Here is a 19,877-nt window from a genome sequence, read left to right on the forward strand (position 1 = left end):
TTCATGTGATATATGCTCTTAATACGGTCTGGTTATGTTCGAGTTGCGGTGGCAATAAACATTATCTTCCACCACCGCACTGCGTTTCATAAACCGCACCACATTGCATAGATTGCCAGTATTTTAGCTTTACCTTCTGCACTTCTTTTAAAACCTTATTCATAACATATTGGGTCTGTATTTAGGTCTTCATTGCTAGTGAGGGTATTCAATGTTTATCATTTTCTAGGCTAAATAGTTTTTGCGGTGGAACGTAACAGAAGGATTGGAATTAAAGTAGCCCTGCGTTCATTTTCATCAATACACCTTCAACACTCGTGAATGATTTTTAGCAAATGTATGGCAGTACATTTCTGGCGTATGTCGTCTAAATTTTCACATAAACTAGGAGTTGTCGGAGTCTCGGGCGATGCGTGATAGGCTTAATTTGCTTGAGTAATTAAGAATAGATATCTTTCAGACTATGCGGAGAATATCATCTCAGAACCTCACTTGTATCTAGGCCAGACGGAAACGATGAATTAATAGAGTTTTTTGCCGATCGGATAAGTAAATTGGCTTCCTTTAACACTGAACAATTAAAGATGTGGATGAATGCTAGGATCGACTAAGCACGCACATCTCCATTTCTAACTATAAGTATCCCAACATCCCCGTCACACACTTGTTGAAGTGGATTGCAGGGTATATTTACATACATAAATCGCCAGTATTTTAGCTATAAATTCAGCACTTCTTCTCATTAACATTATTATAAAGTTGCTCTGATTTTAATCCAATAAGTCAAGGTTTTCAGTTTTTTTTCTAAAGCCAATGCAGAGGCTTCCAAGGAACATTGTACTTTTTTTGAAAACCTAGTGATCACCTTCTGTGCTTTTCAAAATGCCTCTACAAAAGCAAAAGGGTAATATAAGAGCAAAGTGCTAAATGTTTTTACAAATGGATAATTTGATGCCCTGCGTCTTCTACAGTCAACATTTTATAGCCTAAATAAAATCCTAGCCCAGAATTTAACGTTTTTAGCATTTAGCTGTATTACAAAAGATTAAAAATAAGAAGCGGTCATTTTATTCTTGATTTCCTCGCTCCACCTAAAACGTTATTTTTCAATTCAAAGCATTATTCTTTCGTCATTGTATGTTGAAAATTTTTTGAGGTGTTGGAATATACTTGAAATTTATGTGCTTACATCCATATAATTCTAAGCTGATAATGATGTATTTAACCTACCTCTTATAAAATCTTTTTAATTTCCTATAAAATTCTTAAATGAAAATTTCCAAGAATTTTAATTTAATTAAGAAGTTCTCTTTTGTTTTTGGCATCAATAGACTGATCCAATTACTTTGGCACCTTTTTCACAAGTTAATATCCCTAGATAATACTCCAAATTTATCTGAAATTTTAAAAATTTATTTTAGGCGATGGTTATGGAGAGTTACGTGACTTCCCTCGCATGCTATATGTATGATGTTTGATTTGATGTTCCCAAGGTTTAGCTAGATTATCTTGATGTTTTACTCAGTTCTGTGGAACTTTTTCGCAAGTACTCAGTCGGTAGTTTTGACACAAAGCGATGCACTGTACTCTGCGAAGTCCCAGCACTGCAGCCATTGTGGCCGACTTTTGATCGTCGCCTCCTTTTGAAATTCCATCTTTCATCTCCCACACCTTTCAATCTCTTCTTTTTTTGAACCCACGGGCCTTTTTGTGGCCTCTCTCTCTCTCCACACCGATGCACCTCACATTGAAGCGGGAGGCATCAAATCTGGCAGGTCCGCCTAGGTTCTCTCTCCGAAATTCGACAGGTTGACTCCGGAACTAGGTAAAAAAAGAAAATACTTAAATTCTCTCCCATGAAATCCTCTTAATGAGATGCGAAGTTCACCGCCATCGGCGAACGAAAAGAACGCTCTCAAATGGGAACTCGCGTGAAGACGAGTTCGTGATGTCGAATTTTTACAGAAAAAAGTGCTTATGTTTGAGTTCAATAGGTGGGTCTGGTTGGAGGACGTCATAGTTTTGGCTAGTAGTTAAATTTTTATGGTGAGTGGCTTACAGACCTGATGAATGCCACCGATTTTTCGCATTTTGGAGTAGTATTTCACATGGGCGAAGTTTAGCATTTTACGTTGGGGGGAGGGAGCACAAATCCTGCCAAGTGTTGAGGGGCTATTGAATATCACCCAGTGAACCAGGTGGTCCCTGGGACCCTCCCCTGTAAAGATTGCCTCTGAAAACTGTATTTTAAGGTATATCTAAAACTAAAAAGTTTTGGCATTTCTACAGGCTCGGTGCTTATTTCTGACAAATTAGTTGAGGGGGCCAGGCTGCTTCTGACCCCCCAAAACTCCACCCATCGTACTGCAACTAATAAGCCATAAAATATATATTTTTAGTCCTAATTTTTTAAATCATTTTCTTAAGTGGCACACATTGGAAGCTTATATGTGTTTTTCTAACGATATTATGTGATTGGATAACCCTTATTTAGTCATAATATAGAGTTAAAACTGCGTTATCTGAAACTTGTAAAAAAAGAAAATTATTCTCAGAAAACTTTTCATGTTTTGAATAAAGAATCGTAATAATTTCATTTACATTTTGTGTTTGAGTTAGAATAGATGATTCTGGATAATTATGAATTTTTGGGTCGCTTGAAAACATTTGATTCTCCGGAGATAAAGTTCACGGCACTTGCATCAAATGTAATCCAACGTTTTTCAGGGAGGATTTTTTTGTGATGCATTAAAAATACACTTATTTGGCTATGATAAATACCCTGTCTCTACACAATAGCATTATTGTAAGTCAACATTGCTCTTTGGTTACAATACCTGGTTTCCGTTTCACAAAGTGGTGGCTAGTGTGGGGTTTCTCAATCCGTGGGCTTGCATTCTAATCACGGTAGCGGTGGAGCATTTCGGAGGTCCTTGCTTGAGTGCTTTGTCGAGGGAACTTCAATTACAGCAACCCGTACGTCGGATGGGAATTTAAGCCGTGGTCTCATTGACATCTTTTGCTAAGAGCAGGGTTATGTCGACACTGGGTTTCCCTCCACCCTTAGTACCCTACGGCTAAATTAACCTGAGCATCCGTTCCCTCCTCCACACACTCACATTTTATCACAATTTTCAATTCTTCAAGCTATCAAGAGCGGACATATGTTCAATCTTTTTGCTGTGATTTTCTGGTTCATGAATCATTCATTCTCATTTATATCCCAAGCACTGGTGTTTAGATAGCCCTTTAGCTGCATGCATCAGATGCTTCGTTTTATTTTCATTCCGTCGGGATTTGCCCAATTATCAGGGTCAATTGTGTTTCCCTTTATTTTCCCTTGATTTTTCCTTATTTCCACTTTAGCGCCTAAGTATTTTTATTGCGTCCATGTAGGTTCAAGGAGATCTCTTTGAATCGAAAAACATTACGCTATAATGGGTTTTAATTATCTCTTCATATCCTCTATTCCACTTGAAAAAAATATTTTGAATCCCCTGAAGTCATTATTATTTTATTTTAAACCGCTAAACCAACCTAATTATTGGTTTAAAACAGCTCCAACGCATCAACGGAATTCCATTCTTTTAAAAAATGTAATCCCCATTAAAGTAATCAATACAGAAATCCAGAGTGATACTTTTTTGTCTTTTTTAAAACGATTTCATTAATTCCTCGGGCCGTATTCATTAATTAATTATTTGATCGTTTTATTTATTTCGTTGCTTTTCCAAAATTAATCGAAATTACTGGTTACTCGTGATTCTCAATGGAATCTTATATTTGGTATTGGAGCTATATTTTTTGCCATTAAAATTCGAATGCTTTGGATAGCTTCACGTGAAAACATGCTAATTCACGTGTTGTCGATTTTCTTTCAATTTATTTCTTAATGGCAAGAGTAGTGATTTTGAGGCAAAAGAATTCGCAGGAGATGAAATTTATCCCTCTTTTCAGTTTTTGTAACCACATTCAAGGTAGTTTACTCTCCTTTTTTAAGAAATTTATGTAATAAATAAAGTAAAAATAGTTTTAATCTTTTTTTATCTACGTAGTTTTCAGCGTAATGAGGAAATTAGGAATGAGTAAGTATGTCTGCAAAAACATGAAGGCCCATTGATGAAAGGATGTGATAAATATTTGATTTATATTAAGGTGCTCATTGTCATTATTATATCAGAGAGTTAAAGTAATTTTAATTTTTTCCACGGAAAAACGGTAAATTTAATACAAAGATTCTGGAATTGCTATAAACATATTTTCATTTCCACTGTACCAAAATCTCCTCTGTATCTATTTATCTACCTATCGCAACATTCGTTATAATTTAGAAGGCGATAACGACCTTATACTTGGAAGACTAACATGCAATAGTTAGCATTTGCAGATTAGTAGTTTTTGCTTATTTGGATTACATTTATTTAATCTTTTCATTCATTTCATCCATAAAAATTTAATATTATTCATCGCTGGGCTTTGAAAATCTAATTATTTCTCTCTTTTTTAACCTGAAAATACCATCTTTTCTCAAACTCTTTTCAGAGCTCTCTTATGAGTGGAACTGAGTCTCAGGATATTTGCATTTTGCGAGGCGCTCAGTGGTTGGAGTTTATGAGAGGAGGAATTTAGATCAATTAATGAGAAACTAAGAGATTCTTTTTGTGCTCTTTCAGTTTTGCCCAACTTGCTAATTTTTAAGCCCCTTCAGGACTTTTGAGACCCTCAAGCAAAATCATCACGCGTTCATTCATTTAGTCCCCTCTTGACTAGCCTCTTGAGAACGAAAGGTGTGTTTAACGAATTTCCTTTACTTACTCCATCCTTTGAAATTAATTACGTTGACCCTGAATTGTGCCAATTATGACGATTTCTTATTTTCTGTTTATCTGCACCAATGGGAATTCATTAGCCTTTTTAGTACAAGTAGTGGTATGAGTAATTGCTAGTTGTGGTTTTTTAATCATTAAATATATTCCTTTTTCTGGGCAAATATTTTCCACCGTGAATGATTTTACTTATTTAAATAGTACACATTTCCAGTGCCATAATGAGTAGGAGTATTGTATATGTTAGTTAATCAACTTTTATCATTTCGGTGCCGAAATATTATACAGCTATTCAATTCACTTTTCCGGCAGTATATAAAATGAGTACAAGGATTCAATTTGCATTGTAATTTTCGTCTCCAAGTCAAGATTACTCCTGCTCATTTGCATGAGAATGCTTTCGTTAGTTTAAAATATACTGTAATCGAATTGCGATGAGCCTTAGGCCTTGCGAGATCTCAAGGACTTAGTTATTACGCAACATGGCAATTAGTAGTCTGTTTGAAGTCTGTTTTTAATATAGCATGTGCGTAGTAGTGAAGGCTTACCTATAAATGAATGAGATCCATATTATAAAAGATGTATCTTAAACAATACTTTCCTTTTTATGAGCTGTTTCTTCTTCACGTGGAATTTATGGAGACATAACGGCATTAAGCCTAAAATCCATAAATTCTACCATGGCCATTCTGATCAACAAAAATAGAGATTAAAATATATATAGAATAATCTGATAATAACTGTTTGGTTTGCCCTCAAATTGTTGTGTCTCAACACTGGCTAAATTTCCAATCTCCAAATAAAAATACCTAATGGTGGAGACGGGTAATATTTAATCACGAAAATCAGCGTTAGAGTTGCTTATCCTATTTTTAGTTTCTCCCGAAGCAAAATAGCTGATACCATCGATAAACCAGTAAACTACCTTAATGTGCATTCTATCATTATTCTTTTAGCTCAGGCATTTGAAAACCTAATTTATTTCTGGAATATCCATCATTAATCGCGTTGAACGATATTCATATTCAGTGCTTTTCAGCCATAGTCATTGCCAAAATTTTTGTTTCTGTTTACATTGAGACCTTCCTAATATATCAAAGAGTACGCTATCTAGCTTTATGCTTCCATGGTGTCAGGAACTATTGCGAAAAGCCTTAAAATATTTCCCTCTAAAATTTGCTCATCTCTAGGATTTTCATACTCCCGTTCTATAAAGTTGGATTGCACTCCATTTTCCTCAAACCAGTACTTAATACTTAACACGCCTTTTGAACTAGGTTAATTAACTTTTCATCCGCTCTGATTGCATCATCTAATATGGGGACAGCATCTGCCAATCGTTTCGCTGCCTTTTAATCCACCACAGATAAGCATGTACCTCAGTCAGGCCACTTTGCCTAGATTAAAGCGAAGAAAACTTCCAAGGACAGGAGTGGAGTTACTACCTAATAGTACTAAACTCAAAATTTTCCTGGTAAATTATGGAGGTAAAATATTTTTTTAGCTACCCGACACCTGACTATAGCCTCGCAGTAATATACTGTCTCTGGCATCAAAAAAAAAAGATTTCTGTCATATTTCGGGTTGACTCTCTATAACAATTCACTTGCTAGATAATTTTCCTCTTAAGCACCTCATCCTGGGATTAATTTAAGTGACAATATGCCTCAACCAATCGAATGTTTGTCGACAAATATTTTCACTAAAAGGCACGCGCCAAGTTTTGATTTCCCATCTAATATCATAGTTCAGAAATAAGGGTTTGGTTGATAAATATTTATTTTTTGCCTGTATTATTGAGATAGATACCGGAATACACCTTGATAAAATAACTGTAAATAAAACAAGGTATATCTTAGTTTCTAGGAATACGTAAATCTAGAGCGTACGTATATCCAATATTTTTCCTGTGGTTTCTTGCTTCAGGGATCATCAATTTTCTGCAGTATTCCAAACACCCGGCTAAAAACTGTCTTTCATATATAAGTGTCAGATTGTTCGTTGCAGCAGTTGCAGCATTGAAAGCCTTTTTTACCTTACAAATTAAGAGTTATGGGCCAGAACCTTTCTCTAGGCTACCTCGCCTGACGAGAATTTTTGTTCGGTAGTGTCCGAACGCTAAATATGATTTCCCATTGAGAATTTGTAATTTCTTAATTAGGGCTCCTTAAATTCATAAAAACTTTCCTTAAAAGTCTAGTTTAATTTTGGAGTTTTTTCATGAGACGGTCATCGAGTTAAAATGGAGCGACTACTTTAACCTATTTTTTAAAAAGTTAATATATTTTATCATAAAAGTCATTAGCTCCCAATATCTTTTTATATTTACCGTGTACATATATTTATCCAACAATTCATGATCATGGTAAAAAAAAACCTCTTCCACTACAATCGCTTTCAGCCACGCCATTATGTATCCTGGAGATATTTAATGGGATTTATCCAACAATTCATGATCATTGTAATAACATTTTCTTTCTCTAGAGTTCACTTACAGCCGTGCTATTATATATGCTGGAGGTATTTAACTTGATGGCGATTAAATTCAGTGACAGTAGAGTTCGAGTCAATGCTCTAAATGACATATTGAAGGCAATTTCGCTCAAAAGTCAGCGCCAAAGCTTTTTCTACAGGCAACGCTAGCACCCTTTCGGTCCTCTCTTTTTTACAATGTAACACGTCTACACTTTTATTTCTCGTCATTCCTATTTTTCGTCGAGTGGTTGGATCTGTTAACAATTGAAGAGAAGATGTACTGCACACGTGGAATGGCAGAGGCATCAATAAATTGCGTCCGGTGAGAGCGCAACTGAGAAATTCCATTGAACGTAACCACCTATTCCCCGCCCTTGCATCCCTGCCGCTACGATGGATTGGCGGATCTTCAGTCCTAGATTCCCGCCTGCTCGGAACATGGCATTATTGCGAACGCACTCTTGAAACGCGGGCACGGCCTTTAAACGAAGAAAAAAAACACTCGCGAGAATCGAATGGTTTGCGCCTTGAGCGCGGGAAAGCGGAGAAGGCGGCAAAAACCCGGGAAATTCTTTAATTTTTATTTTACACCGCCATAGGTGGAGTTACCTCCGGTGAAGAGATGGTCTACTCGAAATGGGAGATCGAAATTATTTTTTTCTTCACTCTATTTTTTTTCATTCGAGCGTTCTCCTACCCTGCCGGCAAGGTACCCTACATAGCCGAGCATGACAGCGCTCTGCGAGCGTCAATTTTTCCTCACTTTACCTCCGTTAGCTGACGTTCCCATAATCTTTTGAGCTGCAGCCCGTCGGTTTTTCAGCGTTACGGTCGTTTCTAGGTGGGCGAAATTAATCATATGCAGACGTTGCTGTTTCGCAATTTCGGTGTTTGAGCATGCAGTACGCACTGTTGTCTCTCAAATATTTGCTCTTTTTTCGTCGACATAACTCTCCAGCTGCACGCGCGATCATTCGTGGAATTACGTGTTCCTCTGAGGCAACACCGGTTAGGAACAAGTAAGAATTGAATGTAATGGTACATTTTTTCTCCGCCTCACAGTGTAGGTTAGTCTAACTTTATGTTTTCATGCGTGTAATAGTGAAGGTTAAGCAGTTAGGCTATATTGACAAGTAGCTTAATTTATTAACTTCGGCTTGACGTTAGTGTCAACTTTGTCCCTGAATCAAGAAAATCGGGGAATTGAAGATTTTTAGATTTTCCAAGGAGCACTTGTTATTTTATTAGCCATGAAAGAATGCATGATTCTTCTGTTCCTTCAGTCCAGGTGATATAGCTTTTCAGCTTCTTGGGCTTTACCTATTAAGTTTTTAGTCCCTGTGGTGATACCATAGTGGTATTCTCTGTGTTACCTATACATTGACAGTATTTAAAAATATGTATAATTTCCAATCGTAAAAATGAAAGCCCAGGTGCAAAGAAATTTTATTCTGCAAAGCAGCGCGTTCTCCAGTTTTTCTTTGTTGTATTTGGATTGGACTCTAATCTTACTCTTACGTCTTTTTTTTCCTATTTGCTTACACAAACTGAACTTTCTACATGTATCCAATGGAAATCTGAGTGGTCTTGGTGAGATACCGTGAAAATGAACAAAATGTTTAGCATAAATTTAAATTTTCCCGCCATACCATTGTTCACTTCTTAGTATCTCGCTACAGCCCTTCCGCCCGCAGTAGGTACATCTCTAGTCCCTCGATGCAGCGCTTCAACTCTAGTTGGCTGCTGGAGTGATGCAACATTCCTATCCTCTTGCAATCAGATTCTCTTCCTGCTATCAATCCTGCACACGTGAATTTAATTCCCAGTTCCCATAAAAAAACTAGGTGAGCGGAAGAGTCATGGATGAAAAATCCGATACTTTGAAGCGATGCTTGTCATCTCGTTGCAACTTTTGGATCACCGTCGGACACGAATCAGAGCAACAGCGACAGAATTCCCTCTGCTAACTAATCGAACAACCTTGTTTAACATGGCAGAACGATTCAGCTTCCTCTCTCTCGGGATTACTCATCGAAATTATGAGTGCACCGTTGAGGACGAAAAACGTGCTTTTGTGTTTCCAAACTGTGTATCTATCATGAGCATGCATCAATAAGGTTCATTCTCAAACATCTACCTCAAATTGCTTGAAATTTCTTGCATCGCAAAACTTTTAAGTAGCTCACCTATTTTCCCCGGTAGAATGAAGCTATTTAGCAATATGTATGTAAAAACGGCAATACAAGATTTTTTAGTATCACCACAAAATAAATATTAGTTATGTTTATATCGCCTCCACATTTTTGTAAAATGAGACTTATAATTGTTTTCAGTTGTTCATGGCTCGTCAATTAGGAACTGAGTTATTTCAAAGAAACTACTAGAAACCTAGGTTTGGTGGCATTATAAGCTTTTTTTTTTATTCAATTCTTTTTTAAAATTTTCGAAGTTATGTCCGATGTAATTTAGCTCTCAGTGTATCAATTATTGTGACGTCAGCACTTGTATTATAGTTTTTTTTCTATAAACAAAGTTACTATATGTACTCTTGACATGCTGCAAGATTAACGGAGAGGTTTTTCGATTTTTGAGGACTTTTCATGGCCCAAAAATAAAAAGATAATTCAATACTGAGTTTTAGAGTTAGTCTAAAATCCATAATACTATTGAAGTGTTATTATAATATCTAATCACCAGGAAATATTTGTGGTAAAATTGTTTCAGTATCAAGGAGAAAATGTTTAGTGAAAAACTATCGGTTTTGTCTCTATCGTCTGAAAGGAGTAAGCATTTATTCAAAATCATGAAGGAAAACTGGTAATGGGTAAAGAATATGCATCATTATTAGAGATGCGTGAAAATCGCAAATGCGATATAGATGCGATGTACGCAAATAAATGCGACATAGATGCAAAAGACTGGACTTTTATAGCATTTTTACGCAAATTTGCCTTTTCGACGGCAAAATTCGTACATTTTGTGCCGATCGCAGTTTAAATACTCCGCCGACACTCACCGCTTAAAGCATGTAAGCGACTGGCCAGCTGCTAGTTGGCAGGGACTCTACGTGGCCGCGGACTGCTAGTGGGCGCGGGAAGGCTACACCTCCGCTAGCAGGAGCACTTTCGCACGCTGCTGTCGCCGAACTTCGTAAAAGGAGCGAAAAAAAAATCCGCTCCTGGAAAGTATGTAGATACATTTTTCCCGATCCCCACCGCATGAGCCCCCGCCGCCGGGTCAGAAGGGAGTTAATAGCTGCCACCGACAAAAATGTCCTAAGCGTCTGACTCAAACCCCAGTCTGACTCAACGGGCAGTCTGTACCGCGTGTATGACACAGAGTGTATGTTCGGTGCTCACCTCGAATGTGAAGGTCTCGCGGGAGACTTGCGTGAATACCGCCGTTATAAGCGTACAGAGTTATATCTCGGTGAAATCGCCTACTTGTTTTGTTTACACTGGTGGTCATTTATACTCAGCTGATCGCGATAAGTGTTACAGGGAAAATGCCGCGAGTTAACCCTTTGAGTGCGGATGGCATAGCATTGATGCCCAGCGTAGGTCCTGCCAACGGGCGGGTGGCATCACATTGATGCCACGCCGGCCTATGTCCTTCAATCGCTCCCAACGCTCCTCCGCTCTGTTCTCTCTATTCTCGTGATGGTTTCCCTCACACGCACTGTATTACGCTACCTGGATATGCCTTCCGTTTTTGAAAAATAGTTTATATTTTTTTTGTACATTTTTTTACATTTATGGAGTACTTTTTAATTTGTAAGATTTTCCGCCATAAAAAAAAAATTAAATGCGATATTTTCTTTACTCATCTGAATGTTTTTACTAAATGTTGCCACATTTGAAGGTTATTATTCTCGTTTTAGTAATATTAAAATTTTTTTAAACAATATTTAGTCATAATCTTCCTTCCATCTCATCGACGAAAAATATTTTCGTATTTCAAAATACGGTCACCATACACACGCTAAACACAGTTGAATAATCTGCTGCTGTTTTTATTATCGTTTAAACTTATTATTTACATAATGCCGTTATAACTCATAACATTCTTCCATAATATATTTGCAACTCATTTTCTGAACGAATCTTTCTCCCCTATTTGATTATATTGGCTACGGAAAAAGAAATAGATTTTTACGACTTATTCTCATTTATTTCGTATGAGTTTGCTAAAGTGGGAATTATTGCGACCACCAATTCGTTAATCACGGGAAATGATGAAGGTTCTAGGAAATAGAATATGGGGGAAACCTATATTTTTAATTTTATTCCTATTTTCGTACCCCAAGGACCGTTTATGTATCAGCCTGTGGTGAACTAGACTAAGAATATCTCCTCGCAATAAAACTACCTCTGCCACAATTTACTCAAGTGTATAGATGGAACACTGCATTGGGTCTTCTCCGCCAAGGTTCTTTTTAACTTTGAAGCAATTTACATACTTTACTTCGACCAAATAGAGCTATTATAATCAAAAAAGTAATTCAGTAAAATTTCTATGCGCAAAGAAACAATTATTCTTGGATTATTATACGTTGCCGTTTAATCTGGAACATACACGTTTAGATATTTCTTGTACGACGGTTCTAAACGCTTACATCTCTTTCGGACTGCAAAAGAGCAACCTCGTCAGTCTTGTGTATTTCGTAGATGTAATGTATTTTATTGTAGTATATTTTATAGGTGTTGACTGAAGTTCACGTTGAGGATGCAAGTATGTGGGAGCTGGAGGAAATACTCTCGTCTCAAAGGCTTTGGTCCATACTGCCAATGCATCTCAACATGCAGTTCCTCAAGGATAACCGATCATAAAAATCTTACTCGTGGGGAATGGGAGACATTTTTGGTCTGATATACCTAATGTATGATTTTATGAAGTATTGTCAGATGGCCATCCATTCCAGATTATCAGAAAAGGTAGAAAATATCTTCGATTTTTCTTGCCTTCACAGCAATTTTTCCCGAAACCGATTTCAACTAATTTTCCGTTGCATGCATTTTGGCAGGAACCATGGAGTAGATGATTCGATACCAAGAGACCCCTTGCATAAAATTCGACACCTTTTGAATTTTTTACTCAAAGAATGATACCAATTTAAAATCCGGGTAAAGAACTCTGCTTCATGAGTCCATGTTGCTTTGGCGTCACAAACACGGCATAACATTATATATATGCTTTCTGAGCCTAATGCAGATGCAAGATGCTATAATTTACACTGGGGCGAAGGATCCTGATGTTGGAGGCAGGGGACATGCAAACAAAGTCGTGCGAAAATTAATCGATAGATATCTTCTCTGTGGGCCCAGTTTATACAGTCGCGTAGCCACGATTATTAAATGGGGGGTTTTTTGCCGGAGATTTTGGGGCCCTTCCGGAGGGTGCGGGGGCCATTTTAACCGTTTTTGGCGTCTCAACGTGGGTTGCAACCTAAAAACCCCTCCCGTGGCTACCCAACTGACTTTGTACATGGAAAATTATAATAATCTGTTCAAGGACTAAAAAGTGGAGAATCAGTATACCTCTGATGATGTATGATGTACAGAAGAAGTTCCAGGGTTGTGTTTGAACCGTTTTTTCAAAGAATTTCACAATTGTTAATTAATTTTTGCTGCATTCAAGCAAAAGAAAATGTCAAAAAGATAAAAAAAACTTTCATATGTTTGCACGCAAATCTAAGTTACAAGTAAATTTAGAAATGTGAAAATTAAAATTAGAAAACTTATTTACCCGAAATTTGATGCAAGGATAGTGGATGACATCTGAAAAAATATTTATCTTATTTTATAATTCAATTCCGCCATCATTTCAAAAATTATTTCAAGCTTCCTAGTTGCTACATAAATATATGTTGTCCGTCGTTCCTAATTTTTGTGTAACGGGTTGCATAAATATCCGGAGTATTTATCACTTGGGTGCGGATGGCATCACTGTGATGCCATAAACAAATTGTTTAATAAATAGTCAAATGAATATAAAAATCCTTTTTTTATTGAAATTGTTTTCATATTTTCGAAAAATAAAGTAAATGCAGTGAGAAAAAATTCTCCGCCAATGTGAAAGAACACTGAGAAAATGTTACGCAATGAAAGGGTTAAAGTAACAATTAAGCTATTACAATATTCTGTATTTTGTCATATAATTGCGTTTCATTACATTTTATCGATATCTACCTCATTATGAAAATAAAAAATAGACGCTACAAAATGCGATGTTCTGTTATTGAAAGTGCGATAAAATAAAAATCAAAGTGCGGTGTTAACGTATCTCTAATAATTATATAATGATACATATATACTGTGATTTATGATTCAAGGTATGCCTCATTAAATAAATTTTTAATATGTCCTTTCAAGTGAGTATCTTCATGGGTGAAACAAGTAGTAAAGTTAATTCAATAAATAATGATTCAAATAGATTCTGCTGGTGATGTTTTCATGCTTGTGTCTCTGTTAAATGCAACAAATAGTGGATACTGCTATGCTAACGTAAGAGGTAGCAAGGTTCGACGCAAATGTTGTTGCTAGGAGGATCATTGTTTTTCTCGCCGTATGGACAGTGATCGTGGTCGTTAGTTCCACTTCTCATGGATGAAGGGATACATCCTGGTGGAAAGCGACGCGACGGTCGTCTGTCTGTGGAAACGACCGCTAAGCCTATTTGGTCGTGAGCTAATTAATCTTTGCTGAAGGCTCAGAGAGGACGACCTTTCAAATTCCCTTCGTAATAGGCCAGGAGACGCCAAGAGATACAAAAGCTACATATACCACTGTAGCCTACTTCAGTTGTGAGGTGGACGGTAAACCATTTAACTGGAAATGGCAGACAAAATAAATGGCGTGACCAGATGGTCTAGGTCGGTGAATTTTGTAATAAACCCTTGGACCAACTCTACATACTATTTATGAGCATAACCCAAAAAAATGTGCCTTTTTTGTCTATGAGCCTGTATGATGAGCAAGCCATAAGTTGATAAATAATTATTATGGGAATGAGAAATTTGAATCGTATTCATTATTTACTTTGCAAACGTCATCCTCTTGATCGATGCTACTCCTTTGTTGTTAACTTTGCAAAATTATTTTAGTGCTATATGGCATACGTTTCTTCCTCTGGCTATCTTCAGATCACTATATTTACTTTTCTAACAGACTGTTATTCTAAAAATGTTGTTTAAAGTTTGATCGAAGATTAAAATTATTTCAAGAATTAAAATTATTAAGAGCATCAATATTATTGGGATAATTTGCAACTGAAATCTTCACATTTCTCAAAATCTTTCTTATCTCTCGCAGTTAATTCCATTCGTGGTCGGCATAACTATAAATTTTTCATGGAAAGTCTAACTCTATAAATTCTTGTTGATGTACAACCTATTAAACTGCTGCGTGGCCTATGAAAATTTATTGACTATAATTTATCACATTGAGTTTCAAATTAAGCTTTTCATGCACAATCATTTTTCAGTTTTTTAAGCTTTAATTTTTGAAAATTGCTATGGCGTATTTAATGGAAAAATTGTAGATGCATTAAATTTAGTTAAATGTTTTTCACAATCCTGGAAGACACATTGAGCACATTATAAATTCCCTTGATTACTACCGTTCTATAAATCAAGTTGAGCCCGTTTGAATTCCAGATGCAATTTTCAGTCAACAGCAATTGTTAGCCAGATGCGATCGATCATCTCAAGACCCCCTATTAATGCAAAAATGAAATATCTGCTTCGAAGCGTATAATCCAATTCCTTAATTTATCATCGAGATTTTCCATATCTTGTTCCAGCTACCATGGAACTTATTTATCAGAATCACCATAAATGATTGGGAGATTCGTTTCAAAGTCATAAGTAGACACTAATTCATTTATGCAAATGCCGATGCTGGCATTAATTGTAGGCATTGAACTATTCCTATTAGAAAAAAAACATTCCTCATTTTGAAAATCAGGCTGAACTCTTATTAAATTTATTTGATTTTTTTTTAAATGATTGATTTTAAAGGTAAGTCTATTTTGGAGCTGAGAGTTATGAATAATTTACTTTACGATTAATTTGATGCATCAGTTGCAAAATAATCATTATATTATGTCTATTAATTTAATCCCGCAGTAATAATACAATTATAAATGAATTTTATTTTTTGAGTCTTGAATTTTTAATACAGATCTTTATGTTGAATTTACTTTGGCTGAATTATATTTGGCAATCATTTTTTCAATACTACTGGTAAAAATTATTGTTTACACCACAAATTCACAAAATATTAAATATGAGTATCATTAGCATATTTTGATTCTAGACAGTAAATCCACTTGGGGTAAATTATGTTCATTGCTTGGATTATATTTTAGGTTAATGGGGAATGACCTGGTTATTATAACGATGATTCTAGGGTATGTGTTTTCTGTGGCAATTTGATTTTTCATTCACTATTCTTCCTGTCTTAGGATCAACAATAACATTTTCCCTGTGTGTATAGATTATACAATTTGCATATCATATCAAAGCGTAATGAGTGGCTAACCAAAGCTCTAAATTGCGATACTCTCTGTATTCTCTCGTGCCTGTTTTCATCATAATACTAATATTTTTGCTCTAAAGTGTATTTTATTCAATTTATGTCTTGATGCTAATTTTGCGAAACATATCCCGTTAGGTCATCATATGAAGCATTGGCAAATTTGAGGCTAAGTCAATGACACGGAGAAGAGAAGGAGCGTATAAATTTGCAAGTAATGAGAGGATATGTTTCGGTTTAAATTTCTTGATGAAAATCGTCAATTTTCGGCGACATCCCATTTTCGTATGCATTTCCCCAAGATACACCCTAAAATTCATCGTGGGATCTAAGGTTAGAATTAGGTCTCTCCGAAAACTGTTAATCTACTCTGGTTCTCCTGTCAATTTTTATGGAATTCCAAGTGTCGTGTTCTTTGTCCCCTTTCCCCATCCATCCTAGTCTGATAAACCGTAAAATAATATTGAAATGTCCATTTTACGGTCAAGGCATACTGGCAGTGCTTGTGTTTCGAGCTCGAGCTCCTATTTTTTTTCATTTCAATCTTGTCAAATAAACGTACAATGCATCAAAAATGCAATGAGGCTTTGTTTTCTATGAGACTTTTGTGCGTAGCAAATGAAACGTTTTCTTAGGTACACTATCAATCCGTGTTTGAAAGGATAATCTTTTCATAACTTACTGCATTGCCTCTCTCTCTAGAGCTCACTTCAGGCCTTCCTGTTAACCCATATAACTCAGCTTTCCTGATAATTTTATGCAAAAATTAGTCCTTCGATTAATGCAAAAGGTATTTAGGGCATGTATAGTGCATTTATACTAAATTGTGCATCGCATTGTATATTCTCCAACATGTCTGTCTTAATTCCTTATTTTACGGCATCCTCTTCTTTTTTTAATGGTTTGTGGTCTTGGTGGCATCTTAAATGTCGTGCCCATATTTTCAGTATTATGAATGACATTTTGGTCAAGCCTATTGATGTTCTACTCTCCATCTTTTCAAAATTCCGTGCCGACGTTATACAATAGCCTTTTTCAGGAGGCTTTAGGTATCAAAGTGTGCACTTCAAAAATCAAATGATACTCTGCCTGTCACAACTTGCAAAACTTATTGAAAATGTGATAGTACTGTGGTATTAATATTCGAGTGAGTAATAGTTCACTTCGGAACAGTAATAATTTTTTGGTAAATTTTATCCTTAGATTTTTCACATAATTGAGCTTGTAGTCAGTGTGCAACTTATTAGCGAGCAATTGATTCAAGGAGAATTCCAACTTTCATGTTAATTATTGCTAATTTTAAAGGTATATACGTTAAACCTTTGGTATTACTTAGCCGGCTTTGTACAAGTTATTTCAAATTAAGGATTAATTTAGTGGAGAACATCCAGGGGATATTATTCGGTGTTTGTATTCTCATTTCTCACGCCTGGCTAAACTTTATCCTAACTGGAACTTCGCCATACTTTGGCCCTAGATTTTACACTGTAACTTGTGCCCCCCTTATTCATTCTTTTACGGATATGTATTATTTGAATTGATTTTAGCATAAAATATTATATTTTAAAAAGTGTAATTTAGAAAGGGAAAGAGTGGTACTTAGAATTGTCTCAGAAACTTCTTTGTGAACTGTCACATTATTTTATTACTTCGACATGTCTGTCTTAATTCCTTATTTTACGGCATCCTCTTCTTTTTTTAATGGTTTCAGCGACTAGGTGTCATTATCAAAGTTTTCACACACTAATTTCTCAAACCTGAGTAGGAATAAACAACTGCTGAAGAAATTTACCATGTTGTTGTTTTGATTCTAGCTGCTAGTTAAATATGTACGGCAATTATCACCTGATCATTTCACAAATCTCTCCGAGTGAGCACCTGACCGTTCGACCCTCTCTCTCCGCACAGGAAAGTGGGAGCTGGGCTGGGTGATGTGTGACATCTGGGTGTCGCTTGACGTCCTGCTGTGCACCGCCTCCATCCTCAGCCTGTGCGCCATCAGCGTCGACCGATACCTGGCCGTCACGCAGCCGCTCAACTATTCGCGACGACGCCGATCCAAGCGACTCGCGCTCGGCATGATCTTCGCCGTGTGGCTCGCCGCCGCCGCCATCACCTGCCCGCCCATCTTCGGATGGTCAGTCCACTCTCAGAATCATAACTATTCAAATGCAATTACCATATTAAGACGCTTATTTTAAATACAATCGAGAGAGTAGTCAATACTTATTTGCTCAGAATAGGAATTGGGTTCCATTTCCATCGAGGCACGTAATTCGTGATTCTTATTGATTGCCATAGGGAAAATTTCTCCAAGAACAGAAACCAAAACATGGATTATAATCAATTTTGAATTAGTATTCTATATTCATATTAAAATAATTATCAGTATTTTTTTTAAATTGACGGATCATGGAATTTTTCGAATTTTGAAAGGCTTACCTAAAGTATAATTGAGCGCATAAAATGTATAAGTGCATATAGCATATTTATACCCCTAGTAATAATCTATTATAATTTATAAGTTAATCCAATATCTTAAATTGCAAAAAATGTGCAAAAAATCTGTTTGACATTCGATTGGCTGTCTATGATGGCTGAAACGTGGTGGGAAAGCGTATTTATTATACTCCACTTGGTGATACCGATCTGGTATTCTACGACTCGGGGGGAGCAATTTTGCCGTATCCCCTGCTATTCCCTTTAGTTTTACATTCTGTTCATGCAAAAGAAAATTTAATGGACACTTTCCACGCTGACACTTTAATTCCAACCATAATTTCTTTCACACCATTGATAGTGACAGATAGCGTCGAAACATCGATGATGTGACACGGTATATCATGTATAATATGTATATACCTGGCAAATAAATGAAGACATTTATAATAATAAATCTCTGTCATCCCATTTAAGTAATTGTCACTTTTATATCACTGATAATAACATGTGTCTTAACCATGGTCCGAAATTGTCGTTTTAGAACATACCGATTGAACTTTCTTTTCCTATTTCGGGATTCCACAAAGTAGAGACACAAACGTTAAACTATATTATATGTATGGGAATGTACCGAAAGTTTAGTTTGTTAGTAAATAACTTACTCATCAATATTCCAATGTTCCACTTATTTATCTGAGCGTCCTTGAGCCTTAGTACTGCATATTAAACAATGTTATCCTCATTGATGAATGAAAAAATAACAGTGATCAAAAACATCAGTTAAGTTTACGAATGCTCTCTTCATACTTTAGCTTCCACTTGACCTGCCTTTTCCCTTGCTACTACACTTCATTGGTCACGTTTAATATTGACCCTTTCAAAGTTCGTTCGCCCGATGTCCTCAAAATCTCCCCTCTCTTCGCCTTCCGAAAATAAAAACAAAAAGGTACGAGCCGGATCGCCACATCGGCAAGACATGCGGCTACAACCAGGACAAGGGGTACGTGGTCTTCTCGGCCATGGGCTCCTTCTTCATCCCCCTGGCCGTCATGCTGTACGTTTATGCGAGGATCTCTTGTGTCATCGCACAGCGGCACGACCACCTCGCCTCGCTCAACGGAAACACACGGGTGAGTGGCCGTTACCATATGCTTCTTACTCAATATCTCTCCATTATCGTTATATTCCTCTGATTTTAAGGTGATCCAAAAACCGACTTCAAAAAGAAACATCTAGAGAAAAACCTCTGGATCATTCCCTTTATAAAATGATCTCCCATTTCTCTAAGAATAGTCTATCTGGTTTTGCTTGATTTGGCTGTTGTCGCTATAATGAAAGCACGATGTTCTGCCATCCGTCCTCTTACTTTCCAATCCTTAGGTGTCATGGTGGTCTTTAATCGCGGCGGCGCGGTGCCTCGTTCATTTTATCCTTCCCTACCTCCCCCTCGTGAGATGGGGAGGCGTAAAAGTCTCGTTCTAAGGAGCCTGGTCTCAAGGGCGTGTCCCCATGGGATCCGCCTAGGATTTCGATTCAATTGGGCTCGAAACCTGGGCGGAAACCGTAAAGATTCACTTCGGAAAGGATTTGTTTTTTACTG

General features: G+C 36.7%; 1 protein-coding gene across 1 annotated transcript in view; it reads left to right on the forward strand.

Moving 5' to 3' along the window:
- LOC124153448 (probable G-protein coupled receptor No18) overlaps positions 1-19,877 on the forward strand; it is a 66,127-nt gene that overhangs the window by 28,815 nt on the left and 17,435 nt on the right. The window contains exons 3-4 of the mRNA XM_046526604.1: positions 17,744-17,972; positions 19,224-19,407. Coding sequence (XP_046382560.1) covers positions 17,744-17,972; positions 19,224-19,407 — 413 coding nt within the window. The remainder of the gene's footprint in view (positions 1-17,743; positions 17,973-19,223; positions 19,408-19,877) is intronic.

The sequence above is a fragment of the Ischnura elegans genome, chromosome 2, assembly GCF_921293095.1.
Source record: "Ischnura elegans chromosome 2, ioIscEleg1.1, whole genome shotgun sequence".
Taxonomy (NCBI): Eukaryota; Metazoa; Arthropoda; class Insecta; order Odonata; family Coenagrionidae; genus Ischnura; species Ischnura elegans.